The sequence below is a fragment of the Terrapene carolina genome, unplaced genomic scaffold (assembly GCF_002925995.2).
Source record: "Terrapene carolina triunguis isolate 2854851 unplaced genomic scaffold, T_m_triunguis-2.0 Scaffold68, whole genome shotgun sequence".
In the NCBI taxonomy this organism is placed as follows: Eukaryota; Metazoa; Chordata; order Testudines; family Emydidae; genus Terrapene; species Terrapene triunguis.
In genome coordinates, this window is record NW_020664419.1 from 26400288 (window position 1) to 26413972 (window position 13685).

Below are 13685 nucleotides of genomic sequence, written 5' to 3' on the forward strand. Positions count from 1 at the left end.
GAGGAAAGGGGAATTCTGTGGCATGTTGTTATAAAGTCTAGGAACCCATCCCATGGGTATAGGGAAATAGCAGAGAATATATTGACACTATTTTCACCGACAGTGGTGATTTTGGCTGGTATCTCATACCTAAGGGTGACAAAGGCACAGACAACCAGGTGCTACTGGCTTCCCACAGCTGCCTGGTCCCATATGTTGCTAGTTGGTTTACTGCAATGGTGCCAGCCCAACTCATCACAGAGTGCTGTGGGAAAGTGTCCTAGCACAGTGGAAGAAACAAGGCTGCCATCCCTAGAAATCTTTGGGAGAGGATAGCAGAGTATCCCCATCAAAGTGTAATTGAGATCTCTGAAAAGGATAAAAGGGACATCCTTATTCAGATATGCAGAGTACTCTGTGACACCCCATCTGCCATTCTCCCCCCATCCCCACCTAGCCCAACAAGCAAAAGAAATGAAATGAGGAGGCCGAGTCTACCTCTGTTCTACCTGTACCCAGACACAGGACATTGATCTATTGTAGGTTATGTTACCCAACTGCCATAGTACTCTTTTTGAAGGTATTCCCCAACATTTTACTTGATTACCTTATACCAGTAAAACAATGAAAAACCCGTCTCTTAACTTGCAGGTGGGCTGGGAGCCATTTTTAAATGGGGAAGAAAAGTGGGGGAGAGGGAAAGCTGAGGCTTGAGGGAAAGAAAAAGCAACAAAAACAAAAAATTGCAAGGAATAATTCATGTACACACTTACCTGAGCTTCCTTCCCCGTCATCAGTGGGCATCATCTGAGCAAACCTGGCGGAACTGTCTTGAATGCTGCAAAGTTTTAAACAGTTCCTGGTTCAGGGCATGGTTTGAGTCCTGTGCTACATCCCCTCCCTTCTTCAACTCCTCCTCCTCTCTCTTCCATGGCAGGGGGCTCACTTTTGGGCTCCTCTGAGGTGTTCACAGTCACTTATGGGGTGCTGATGAGGTCACTACTAAGTATAGCATGCAGCTTGTTGTAAAAGGAGCAGGTTTGCACGGCAGCATCAAATTTCTTGTTGCCCTCCCTAGTCTTGCGTATGCCTGCCATAGCTTCTTCACTTTCATGCTGCTGATCCCTGTCATGCCCCTTTGCCAGCATTGTCCATATGATCTGTTTGTAGATGTCCATGTTCCTATGGATGGTCCATAAATGTGCTTGTACAGCCTCTTCTCCTCACAAGCTGAGGAGATCCAATACTTCTTGCCTGCTCCAGGCAGGAGCATGTTTAGTAGCTCTCCATGTGCGTTGGGTTGGGCAGTCGACTGCGTACAACAAAGGTGAGCACTTAAGTGTGCTCGCCAAAATGAGCAATCAGGAAAGGGCATTTCAAAAACTCGCAGTGATTTTAAAGGTGGCGTGGATTGCTTCAGGTCTCTGTGACCCCTGTGGAGTTCAAAATTCTCATCAGAGCAGTCACTGTCATAGGGATGTGGGCATTGGAGGATGGATAAGTTCAACACATCTAGTGCAATGTCTACACTTGTGCTGTGTTGACCTTAATAGGTCAACAGTGGTCAGTGTCACTCATGGAGGTGGTGTTACTGGGTTGCTGTAATGGGCCGCTTACATTGATGGGTGACAAATTTTAATATAGACGCGTGCATAACTTGGTCCACGCAAATATACGTAATTTCATAGCATAGACCAGGGATCGGCAACCTTTGGCACGCGGCTCACCAGGGTAAGGACCCTGGCGGGCCGGGCCGGTTTGTTTACCTGCCGCGTCTGTAGGTTCAGCCGATCGCGGCTCCCACTGGCTGCGATTCGCCGCTCCAGGCCAATGGGGGCGACGTGAAGCGGCAACCAGCACATCCTGCAGCCCCCATTGTCCTGGGATGGCGAACCGTGGCCAGTGGGAGCTGTGATCAGACGAACCCGTGGACGCGGCAGGTAAACAAACCGGCCCGGCCCGCCAGGGTGTTTACCCTAGTGGGCCGTGTGCCAAAGGTTGCCGATCCCTGGCATAGACCAAGCCTTAGTCACTGCCCCAACCACCCAAAACCCAGGTATTAGGGCCAAAGCACCTGGGCGTATTAGGGGATCGGGCAGTTGTATTGTCTCCTCTGTCTGCTGCTGCTGCTGCCTTTTTTTAATAAACAAAGCCTATTTGAATTTAACCCCTTTTAACATCAGGGATTAAAGTGTCAGTTGTTAATGGCTCATCCGATTTTGAAAGCTGTAAAGGCACACACAGAGCATTACATAGGTAGTTATATACCTCTCAAAAATGAGTGGGAAGTAGGTAGCGCTGTGAATAAATAGTCTCACAAAAACGTGGTATTTCTGCACACCCCTGTGAGGTTTAAAGTAATAAAAAAAACTGTGGAAAAATTGCTCTGAAATCTCTAAGGATTTACTTTCTCCTCTGGACTGGCTTTGTTCTCTAGCTCAGTTTGCAGGGGTGTCATGTCATAGTGGGTGAACATCCCTAATATCTGAAAGAATTAAAATGCTCTAAGTTTTTAAGAGAAGTTGTATTGAACCCACTGTTTATCCTGGCATATGTGAACAATTAGTACATATAAGTTAAAGGTGATTATAATTTCATAATTTATGTTTGGCACACATCATTAAATAAGTACAGTACAAACCTATTTAAACTGAACTCCAGTTAACAGGAATGAGACATTATTCCTTGGGTTTGTGCTGTATGCATGTGGACATCCTGTGATCTTCATTATGCTCCACGCTGGGGAGCAACATTGGAAAGCAAATTCTCTTGTGTACTGTGGACTCTGCTATGCTGGTTGGCAAAGATTCAAAGATTTCAGATGCTCTTCCACAGCCTTTAACTAACTGGGGTATCTTTTATTTTTAGTCTTTGCTGCCTTAAATCCATATATGCTATGTGTCCTTATAACTGTACAGTACTCTCCTACTGCTGTTGTCTTAATGTCTTTCTGGTTATTCCTGAGAAGAGCTAAATAAAAAAAAAAAAAGTATCTAAAAGGGACGATAAGCATCTAGTCCCACTGTATTATCCATTACAATGCCTCTATGAATGTGGATTAGAAGAAAGGGCCTTTGAGACTCAGATAGCAAGATTCCACAAGAATGCATTGATCCATAGGAAGACTGTATCTTGTCCATTTTTGGCTTTACAGAAGATAAGTTTTAAGTGAACATAAGACCAAAAAAAACCCAGATATAGTGTCTTGTTAGAAGATTCAATATGTCAACACTGCAGGAGCCATAAATATAATGGAAACATAGCATAATTTATAACTTGTTCTTCAAAAAGATGAGTATTTCATTAGCTGAGACCTTCTATTCTCAAGAAGTTGTCTCCCTTTGTTACCCTTTTGATGTAGAACTACAATGGCAAACTGTGCTTAATATACATAAGTCAAGATATGTCAGTTCCATGAGGCTAATTGTCTCAGCCTCCAAACAATAAACATGTCAATTTAGGAACATCGTGTCTTTCCTTTTATAAAAAAAAAAAAAAAAGTGATTGAAAATGTGCTTTAGTGTGAGCAATACTAAAATCACTCACCCAAAACAATTTGTTTTGATTGTTCGTATTTATTTGTTTAAGTGAACAAAATTGAGGTCAGTCAAGCTGTACACATTGAAATATGTTCAGAGTGGCTCCTAAACATTATTCTGTTTCCCTACATGTATGTTAATATTGGGGGTAAATTGATGTTTTGAGTTCTTTAGCTTACAAAGTACATACTTAAGATTTATTGCCAAGGGCCCATGACCCTGGTGCTTCATAGTACTTGTAGTTTTTCAGTCATTAGAGAATTCTAGCACAGTGTTTCTTAACCTATTTGATATCAGGGACCAGCTTTCTGCCTTCCTAAACTGTGTCAGGGAGATCTCAGGGACCAGCACCGGTCCACGGACTAGTCGTTGAGAAACACTGGTGTAGCATATAGTTTGGCATGCACCTTTTCATTTTTTGTCCTAGGTTCCTTTTATGAAAAATACTAATATTTCTCAGCTCCCTTGCGATAATGATTTTTATTAATTTTTTGTTAATTATCAAATCATTATTGGAAACCCGTTGTTCTAAGCGCTTTACAAACATAGTTCATGTGATCCCTCTCCTAAAGAGTTTAAGAAATAAGTGAGTATAATGATTAGGCTGTCCTAGTCACTTTATATTGAATTATTAAAAAAATTGAAGTACTTTGAATATCACTGGCATTACTCCAGATCTGTATTATCATGAATGAGACAGCAGAATTTGGATTATATTTGAAGATCGAATTTGGTCATGGAGGTCACGGATTCCGTGACTTCAATATACATCCATGATATCTTAGCCCACCACAGCAGTGGGGCTGGGATAGTTGTCAACCCCTGCCTGGGGCTAGAGCAACCCCCGAGGCCAGGTCAACGGCCACCAGGGCTGGGTCAGTCTCTGGAGACCACCAGAACAGCCCCCGGGGCTGAAGCAGTGGCCGCCGCCACCTCAGGAGCTGTGGCTGGAGCAGCTGCCCAGGACTGGTTGAACCACTGAGGCTGCCGGAGCAGCGGACTGGGTCAGCCACTTAGGGCTGGCAGCCAGTCCCCTCGGCAGGAGCAGTGGCTGGGACTGGAGCCATGGCCTGAGCTGCAATGCCGCAGGAAGAGTATCGGGGCTGGAGCAGTGACCGGCAGTTATCCCCCAGCGGGGCTCCAATTGTTAGTCCTCCCCTCACCCCCCAGGGTCTTTTTAGTAAAAGTCAAGGACAGGTTGCGGGATTCCATGTATTTTTGTTTATTGTCTGTGACCTGTCCATGGCTTTTACTAAAAGCACCCGTGACAAAATCTTAACTTTAATTATAGTTGTCTAAACCACCTAGGGACAGCAAACTAAATGCAGGATAAGTTTGGCTGTACCTCTCTCCATTTTTTTTACTTTCTCTTAACTGTAACAGTTTCTGTGAATTGTTTTTTATATAATGTTTTATTTTTAGACTGATAATTATAGCTGCAGACAAGGTTCTAAATAAGTGATAAATGTTTTTGTTTTGTCTTCCAGAACAAGTACACAGACATTTAGATCAACATGAGGTGAAATACTTGCAATTTGCTTTCCGTTGGATGAATAACTTGCTGATGAGAGAAGTTCCACTGAGGTGCACCATAAGGCTATGGGACACATACCAGGTGAGCGCTTGCTTTATGGTTGCATACTTCCAACTAGTGATGTAGGATGACATCATTCTGAGGTGCTCTCCTTTTATGTAAATGTACCTTTCCCTGTTTTTCAGTATGGGACAATGACTATAATTTTGCTTCGTTGCTGTACACAATACATAAAATGAATATATAGCTTTTCCATCCACTGGTATTGAAAATTAGATTATCTGATTTGATTGAATACTTCACCTCAGACTTGCTGCTTTATTCTAACATAATTGTAACATAATCTACAAATTGTTGGTCTTTTACTGGCAGAAATTAAGGTAAAGTGAGAAATATTTTATTTTTGCTGGATAGCATATGTAAAGGCTGAATCCCCACTCTGTCACTTTGAGTGCAGAAGGTAGGGGCCTGCAAGGATTCTAAAAATTAATATGTGCCACTGCAGACTTGTATTAAACTCCCAAGGTTACAGCTTTTCTCTGACCTTGGCTTGGTAAACGCTGCCACCACCCAAATGCAAAAAACTCCCTTGGACACAGGAAGAGCACTTGGGAATTCCTCCCTGTGGGGTACCCTCAAGCCCTTTCACTCCCACTCCGGGGAAGAGCTGAGAAAGAAAACAAAGGAAATTGCCACCAGCTAATCAAACAGCATATGCACAAACCTCTTAGGACACCAAAAATCCAATCCTGTTCTTAAAAAAGGTAAATTTTATTAAAAACAAAAAGGAAGAAAATACATCTGGAACTTAGGCTTTTGCTAGATTTTAAAAGAGCAATTCCAAAAACCAAGCACCCAAAATAGCTTTCTTGGGGGTTCAACTTAAAGGTTACAAGCAAACAAAAGCATCTGGGGTTAGCACAGAGGAGATCCACAAGCCAAAATAAAGAAATCTGATCGCGTTATCTAAACATTTCTATCCAAATGATTCCTTCTAGGTATGGAAGATAATTTTTCATACCTGGTTCAAACCTTACACAGCATTCCTGCTTATAGTAGCATTGCTGCTCCCTGTCCCTGCAGCCCAGAGAGAACAACAGACAAAGGGAAAGTTTTTTTCCAATTTTAAAAAGTTCTAGCCTTCCCATTGGCTCTTTTGGTTAGGTGCCCACTTTTTTTTCTTTACCTGGGGGACTTTTTAACCCTTTACAGGTAAAGCAAGTAGAGAACCGCTACCAAGAGAGATTTAACAGCTAACTGGCTGTCTGGGTGTCCATCAAAGGGAGCTACCCCACCCAACTTTATTTATCACAGCATATTATTTGGAAGCAGTATTACCTGCTGGTTAAAGCAGGAAGTGGGGATAAGGACCTCTGGATTCTGTTGTATTCTATTTATGAAAAATGCTTACTGTTTATTATTTTGTACATTTGGGGCATATCACTTAATTTCTCTCTCCCTCAATATACTCATCACAAAAATATTTACATTTATTTGTCTGGGCGAAATGTTGAGAGGTTTGGCTAATGTTTTTAAAGTACTTAGAGATCCTCAGGTGAAATGCACTATAGAAGTATTAATTTATAGTTAAGTACAGGCTTGATCATTTATACCACTCTGATCTGAAAGTGTCACATTTTGCTTGAATTACTGTTTACCCGTTGGTAAAGCTGGTGACACATTAAGTGCAACATTGGTAGGCAAGCACTTTTAGTCAAGCTGTTCTGAGCATAGGATTTGCGTAAGTTGGAGATAGATTTCCCCAATTTTTAGCCTCCTGAGACCTGCCTCCTTTAGGTAGAGCAGCCTCTCTAATTTATGATCAGCTCTAACTGCCCCAAGGGGCTGTTCTTGCAGCTGAAAATATCCCATAGGATAGAGCATATCCCTTTTTGCTGGGGAAATTCTATGGTTGCCAGTTAAGTCCCTTTTGCACTGATAGAGCAACATAAAAGGCATCACTACCTGTGAGCGAATCAGGCTCTGTTTTAAGCTTTAGACTAGTAACTTCTCTAGTATAATATAATTGAAGAGTAATAATTACCACAATAGTTAAAATAAACCTGAATGTGTAAATAAGGTCTGCAGAGACAATGAATTATAGGTTTTGTTGGAGTAATATTATGCGGTGTAACTGTTGCTGTCACTGTTCCTTTTGAGATTCTGCAGATTTCTGCAGTTTCTGTATGATCCATTTCTGCAGAAAGCCATATATTGTGATGCAGATTTCCTTGCTGTGCCTACAGTATCTTTTAAAATCTTCAAGTCCTTTCAGGTAAAGAAGTTTATTTTGCAGCAGTTGCCTCTCCCTGGGTGGTAGTATAATGGTGAATAACAAAACTATACAAAATAATATGCAGTTTGAGGAATGACAGTTGTCTCATAAAGTGCGTATGCAGTGGCTTATCATTGTTTAGGTAATGAGTATTTTTGTTAGTGTTGTGAAAATGTATTGAGGTGTAAGAGTGTCCCTGGCAGATTTGGAAGTTATGCTCTCTGTATACAATATGGTTTATCAGAAATGCTTATATAAAGTGTGTCTCACAAACTAGCAGCCAGAATTCACTATGCCTGTTGTCTGTGACTGGATTGTTCACTAAGGGGTTGGAAACTGTGTTGACCTCTTGGGTCATCTGCTTTAAAGTTGATTTTCCTGAAGAACCGAATATTTCAAGCTTGGTAGCATCTACTTGAGCTTTATCTGCCTCGGTAACATACGCCGTCTTGGTATTTGCTGCTTTTCTTGCATGAATCGAATACTAAGGAGGGGGAAAAAAAAAGTCTGCAATGATGAGTACCACTTCTTGAAACGCTGTCTTCAGTCTTCCTGCCTTTATAAACAAGCACACGGTGTCATCATAATTTTTCAGTGCTCAGATCTACATCCACTCGATGCATGCTGTAGTGTCAACACCTCTTCATGCCTCTTTGTCATTGAGGAGGGCATCATGATTTATAAGAGGAAAAAGTGGAAGATGTAGAATTAAAATGCTAAACTAGCGATATGTTTAACTCTAGATAGCATAGATTAGTAAGTGTTGATGAAAGTATAGTGCGGAGACTGGATGTTTTTCTAAAGGACATGTCTAGTTCAAACACGAGTTAATACAGGGAAGTCCCATGGCCTGTGTTATGCAGCAGGTCAGACTAGATGAACACAGTGGCCCCTTCTATGAATAATCTATCTTGGATTTTACAGTATCAAGCACAGTCTTGCCAATATCTGACTTTCTGTCTAACTTAATTCAGATTTAATCAGCTATGTGAAGTAGGTTGTTGCATACATATTCCAAAATTATTGTAAGTAAGCCAGTTATATGAGAATAAAGTTTTGCAAAGGTTCACAAATTCCCAATAACAAAATGCATAGGTGTTCTGTAACTGCTTTGATAAATCTGTAAAAATATGGTAATGTCTTTACAGCAGAACTTTACAAACACAGAGTACATTTTGAAAAAGAAGACTGCTGCTTGATAACTTTTAATTTTCTTTCCTACTAAAACAGTATAATTAGAAGCACTATACAGCTTGTACATACAACAAGGTCTGTGGTGCGGGCTTCTTAGCTTTAAAGATTTAGTTTGGTTTATTCTTTCCTTAATTTGGATTGTACTTTAACAAGAGGAAATTCAACTTTCTTTGACTTGGCTTGTTTTTTTATGTGAGAACAAATGCCTTTGATTAGCTACAGTTTTCCTTTCAAAGGTTAATTTTTTTTTCCAAATTGCTAAATTACTCTCAGGACACTGAAATTTTAAGTCTTTAGAACTGAATTATGTGAACTTTATTGGAATCAGATGTAAAAGATTCCACAGTCAGAAACTGTAATACAAGACCTCAGTTTTATCTTCTACTTACAAGAGGTAGATAAAGAACTTTTGGGCCCCCCAACCCCTCCCTTGCCACGGGGCCCCACTCGCTGCTCTTCCCCTTCCCGCAACAACTGCCCCTTGGCCAAGCCAGATGCTGGAGTTGGGCCATGGTAAGATCTGCCCAAGGCCGGTCTTAGGGGAAATGGAGCCATGGGCAAACTTGTATCTTGGTGCCTCTGGCCCTTATGGGCTCCCCTGGCTCCCCAACCCCCCAGGGCCCTGCTGCCTCCCCCCAGTCCTTAATTTATATTAAAAGAGGAGATGGGGCTCAGCCCTAGCAAGCCCCGGCACAAATTAAGCACTGGCTGGGTGGCCAGATAGTGGCAGCTGCTGGCTGTGTGCCTAGGTCTGAAGGCATTGCCACCAGCAGCAGCAGCGGAGAAGTAAGGGTGGCATGGTATATGGTGTATTACCACCCTTACTTTGTGCTGCAGCATGCCCCCTCTGCCTGTAACCCCTGCACCCTTCCTGTCCCCCTAACTCCTGCACTCCTCTTCTGTGCCCACATGGGGAAACTGACCTGGATGCACGGAGCAGCAGGCACAGCTGCTCGCGCACCCCCAAGAGGACTGGGAGGGGGGGGATGAGGCGCAGTGTCAGGGCTCCTTTCATCCAGGTCACTTTCTCAACCCGGGCTGCATAAGGAGAGGACAGGAAAGCAACAGTTCCTGATGCTCACCTCACAGCACAGCCCGGTGGGGAAAGTGACCTGGATGCATGGAGCACTTGGTGTTGCTCCTCGCCCCCCACTTATAGCTCCCTAGGTGGGAATGGAGGAATGTTGCGGGGAAGTGAGAAATATCTGTGTGTCACCGCTCGCCTCCCCCGTTTCTCCCCCATGCATCGCCTCTGCAAGTTTGTGGTTCTCCCCTGCCAGCTGGCAGCTCACAACTCTGCACTGTGCCCCCCTAACCACAGTGCCTTGGGCGGTCACCCGGGTGGCTTGCCCCATAGGCCAGCCCTGAGGAGCCGTCCAAGGAGCTTTGGCTGCTGGTGGGAGCCCTGGACCCTCCACTTGCCTGGATGGCACTCCCTGGGGGATGGGCACATGGGCCAGGCTGCTCTCGGGCCCCTCAGACTCCCGCACAGGGGAGGTGGAAGTTCTGGGGTTCCCCACAGCAGCCCGGTCAACTCTTACTATGGCCCAGCTTCTGGCCTGGCCAGGGGGCGGGGCCTTGGGAGAAGAGGAGGAGCAGTGGGCAGAGCCAGAGTTCCGATGTCAATACCTCTACCCCCACATTTCTACCCAGGTTCCGGTGCTCTTGTGAGGGTCCTCAAATTGGCCAGGGCCCCTGGGCATGAACCCCATTGGCCCATGCATTATTCTGTCACTGCTTCTTACCCTCATGTCTTTTTATCCTGCATTTTCTTTCAAACCTGGGATCACCTTCTTGGCACAGTACTTTGGTACAGTGCAATATTACAATGTCTGAAGTTATGCAGGATTGGCAGGAGTTTAACAGATTTATGTGCGTTTATGAAAAGGAAGTAAGACAAATTGCATGTCTGCTCCATTCTAAAAGAGCCTGTGGTTGACATGATAATGATTTAAAGGTTTCTTTGTACACTTACAACAAATACTATTGCTACTTTCTAACTTTGTACTTATTTAACAATTTTTATTTGGAATGGTAGAGATGTCAATCTGTACATCTTCCATGCTCTGCCATATTAGATAAATGTTATAGAATTTTATGCCTATTATCAACAACTCAAAAAAAGCACCCTGATCTGATTTAAGGCATTTCATAAGAGTTTGTAACAACTTTGGGATTTCTTCTTGCCTTACTTCAGTTTAAATTTTTTAGATTGAAATTGGTTTTTGTCTTTCAGAGCATATATCAAGATGTATCTTCTGTATTTGTCGCTTACCAGTCTTTTGTGCAAAATTAAGAGTGAACAATGTTATTCCAGTAATTGAATTCATACATGTGCATCCCAGTCTCGAAATGGCAGTATGGGGCTGAATGTCAGAAGCTGTATATCAATTTGTATTGTGATGTTAAAAATGAATATAAGTATCGGGGGGGGGGGGGAATCTTTGATGCCTAAAAAAGTTAACATGCTGTTTTAAATATTGAAATTAAAGTACTTCTGATTGTGAAGTAGTTATGAATGGAATCCTCTGTCATACTGCCAATGTCATGCATAATGTCTCACTGCATCAAGCTGGCTGCTATTTGCATTAGGGTCAGAATTTCCATTTGTAATTCAGCACTTTATTTTGAGTCACTCTTTATCTATAGCAAGAGGTCCTTTTCTTTTTCGTCATCCAGTTTTCTTTATAATCTCTGATGCTTACTTATTAGCTTCATAATTTCTTCCATTGTTGATTACTCTTCATAAAAATTAAATGGACTAAACATAATACAAACCTATTGTGGAGGCACTGATACTAGTTCCATCGTTAAAGCTTATTCGGCCTTTAGCCTTTGACAGGATGATAAAACCTATATGGAACTGAAACAGTGGGTTGGTGATTTAGATGATATTTTAATTGTAGACATAAAATACACACACATACACACACGAATATATATGTATAAATATATGTATGTGTGTATTTCCAAATATAGCCAAGCCAAACTTTAAAAAATAGATACAGTTATAAGTCCATATTTAGGCACTTAAATAAGTAAGCTACTGAACTTCATTCAGTATTTTAGAATATTAGAGATCCTATTTAAGTGCCTAAATGTATTTGGGCCAAGATTTCAAATATTGGTGTCTATAGTTAAACCTCTAATTCCATATTTAATAAGTTTTCTGACTTTCAAAGAGGTTGAAGTCAATGGAAAGAGCCTAACATTAAGCACCCCCTTTTTTTTTAATCTTGCATATATTGCACACACACAAAAAGATTGTTAAAAGAATGTTATTTAGCTTGCAAAGTCAAGAACTCAAAAGTTAGGAAATGCCAGTTTTATGTTTGACCACACAATCTTAATCTGCCACCCTGTATGTCCATCCTGTGCACAGAATCAGTGGTTCTGTGTGTAAAAAAAAAAAAAAAAAAAAAAAACACCCTCTCTCTCTAGAGATATATGTGTATGATCATGTAATTAACAACTGTACATAATGCCTAGTCACAAACTTGAAGGGGCAAACTTGATGTTAGGTGCTTGTATTTATGTATAACCAATTTTTTAAAAAAAATATTTGATTATATTATGTAAAAGAATTTAGCATTCTAGCCACCCTTCTTTAGTTTGTTCCTCTTCCTGATCTATTAAATTAATTTTGCTTTATCTTAGAAAGCACTCCTTTACAGTATCTTGGATGTTCATTTCCTTTGTGAACAATGCATAATATCAGACTCTGTACAAGAGAGCTACATTAACTTACCGATATCAAAAGTCAAGATTTCCAGTAGTGAAGCATTAATGCAAAATGCAAGCCGCTGACCCACCTAATACCATGGGATTGATGGCTCTTTACTTACTTCTCATTGTTATTCTTTGACAGTGAGTGTGATATTAGAGATCATTTAACCAGAGCTACGGCAGCTGTGGTATCTAGCCTCAGGTCACTTCTGCCTATTGAGATTTGCAAGTCAGCCAGTTGGAATTCATCACTTTTCAAAAGGCAGTTTTCTTGACAATGCATTGCAGAAGTTATGTACCCAGACTACCTGCTGAAGTGCAGTGTGATGGTTCTCGGGGTCCCCAGAACTGCGTCACCCTGCCTCCAGTGTGAGGGAGACTTTCTTGTGCTTGACTGGGTGTCAGTTCCCTGACACTACCAGGCTATGCCATCCCTGACTTTGCCATGCAGGTTCAAAAACAGGGTAATCCAATCCCCGAGTCCCTTTGAAGCATTCACCTGGAGTGTTCAGACCCTTCTCCACTGAACACTCATGGAAATACCAAGTTGGCTGTCCCCAGGGGAACAGTGTACACACCATCTTGTCTGATGCAACTCAGGATCAGCTCCTAGCTTAATATCACAGCACTTAAATATATTTTATAGTGAAAACTGTAAGTTTATCATCAAAGATTCAAAAGATAGTAAGGATAATGGAAACAAAAGGTTACATACAAAACTAAATCATAACATGCTTTCTAGACATTAATCTATAGGTTAACCTACTATCTTCTGAAATTTCTGTTACCCAAAGCCTTTTGCAGTGTCTTCAACCCAGGCTGGTTGTGATAGCCCATTTTCATTAGTATTCCTAGGGACAGGATTTTCCTAGTATTCCTAGGTACTTCTCTGTTCCCCGAATACAGCCCAGTAAACATTTGAAGTGTATTTCAGGATAAGGTGTTCTTCCCCGTGAATTTCATCTCTCTCTTGTGACTTCATATATAAATGTGCCTCCATTGTTTTAAGGCTTAATTTACATGCTGACAGAGATAAAGATGAATAAACATCTTTTGACTGACAGGAAACTGGTTTCCTCACCTTTGCTTTGATACAGAATCTAAGAACATATTTTCAGTTTACATACATAGCTCCTTACATAGTATCTGTACATACATTTCACAATGACATTTATGACCGGTGTGATCTTATCTTGCAAAGTCTTAAATGAAAGCCATTCTTTGAGATAGAATTTACATACCAGAATCAGGATATTCTTATAACCCTTTGCCAGTTGGCATTGAGGGGTTATGGGTCACATGTGACTTCTACTTAAACTTCCTTTTTTTTAGGCTTTGCATGTATCTATAAATGTTCATTTTAAGAAAACCCCAACCAATGCATATTTAAAGAATTTGTGCTAAATCAGTTTGTGTATGTTAATACATGCCATGCCAC

At 41.5% G+C, this 13685-nt stretch overlaps 1 protein-coding gene across 4 annotated transcripts in view; it reads left to right on the top strand.

Moving 5' to 3' along the window:
• Window positions 1–13685, top strand: part of TBC1D22A (TBC1 domain family member 22A) — a 441804-nt gene that overhangs the window by 272488 nt on the left and 155631 nt on the right. For all 4 annotated transcript variants that reach the window (XM_024216533.2, XM_024216565.2, XM_024216541.2 and 1 more), the window contains one exon: window positions 5006–5133. In XM_024216533.2, coding sequence (XP_024072301.1) covers window positions 5006–5133 — 128 coding nt within the window. The remainder of the gene's footprint in view (window positions 1–5005; window positions 5134–13685) is intronic.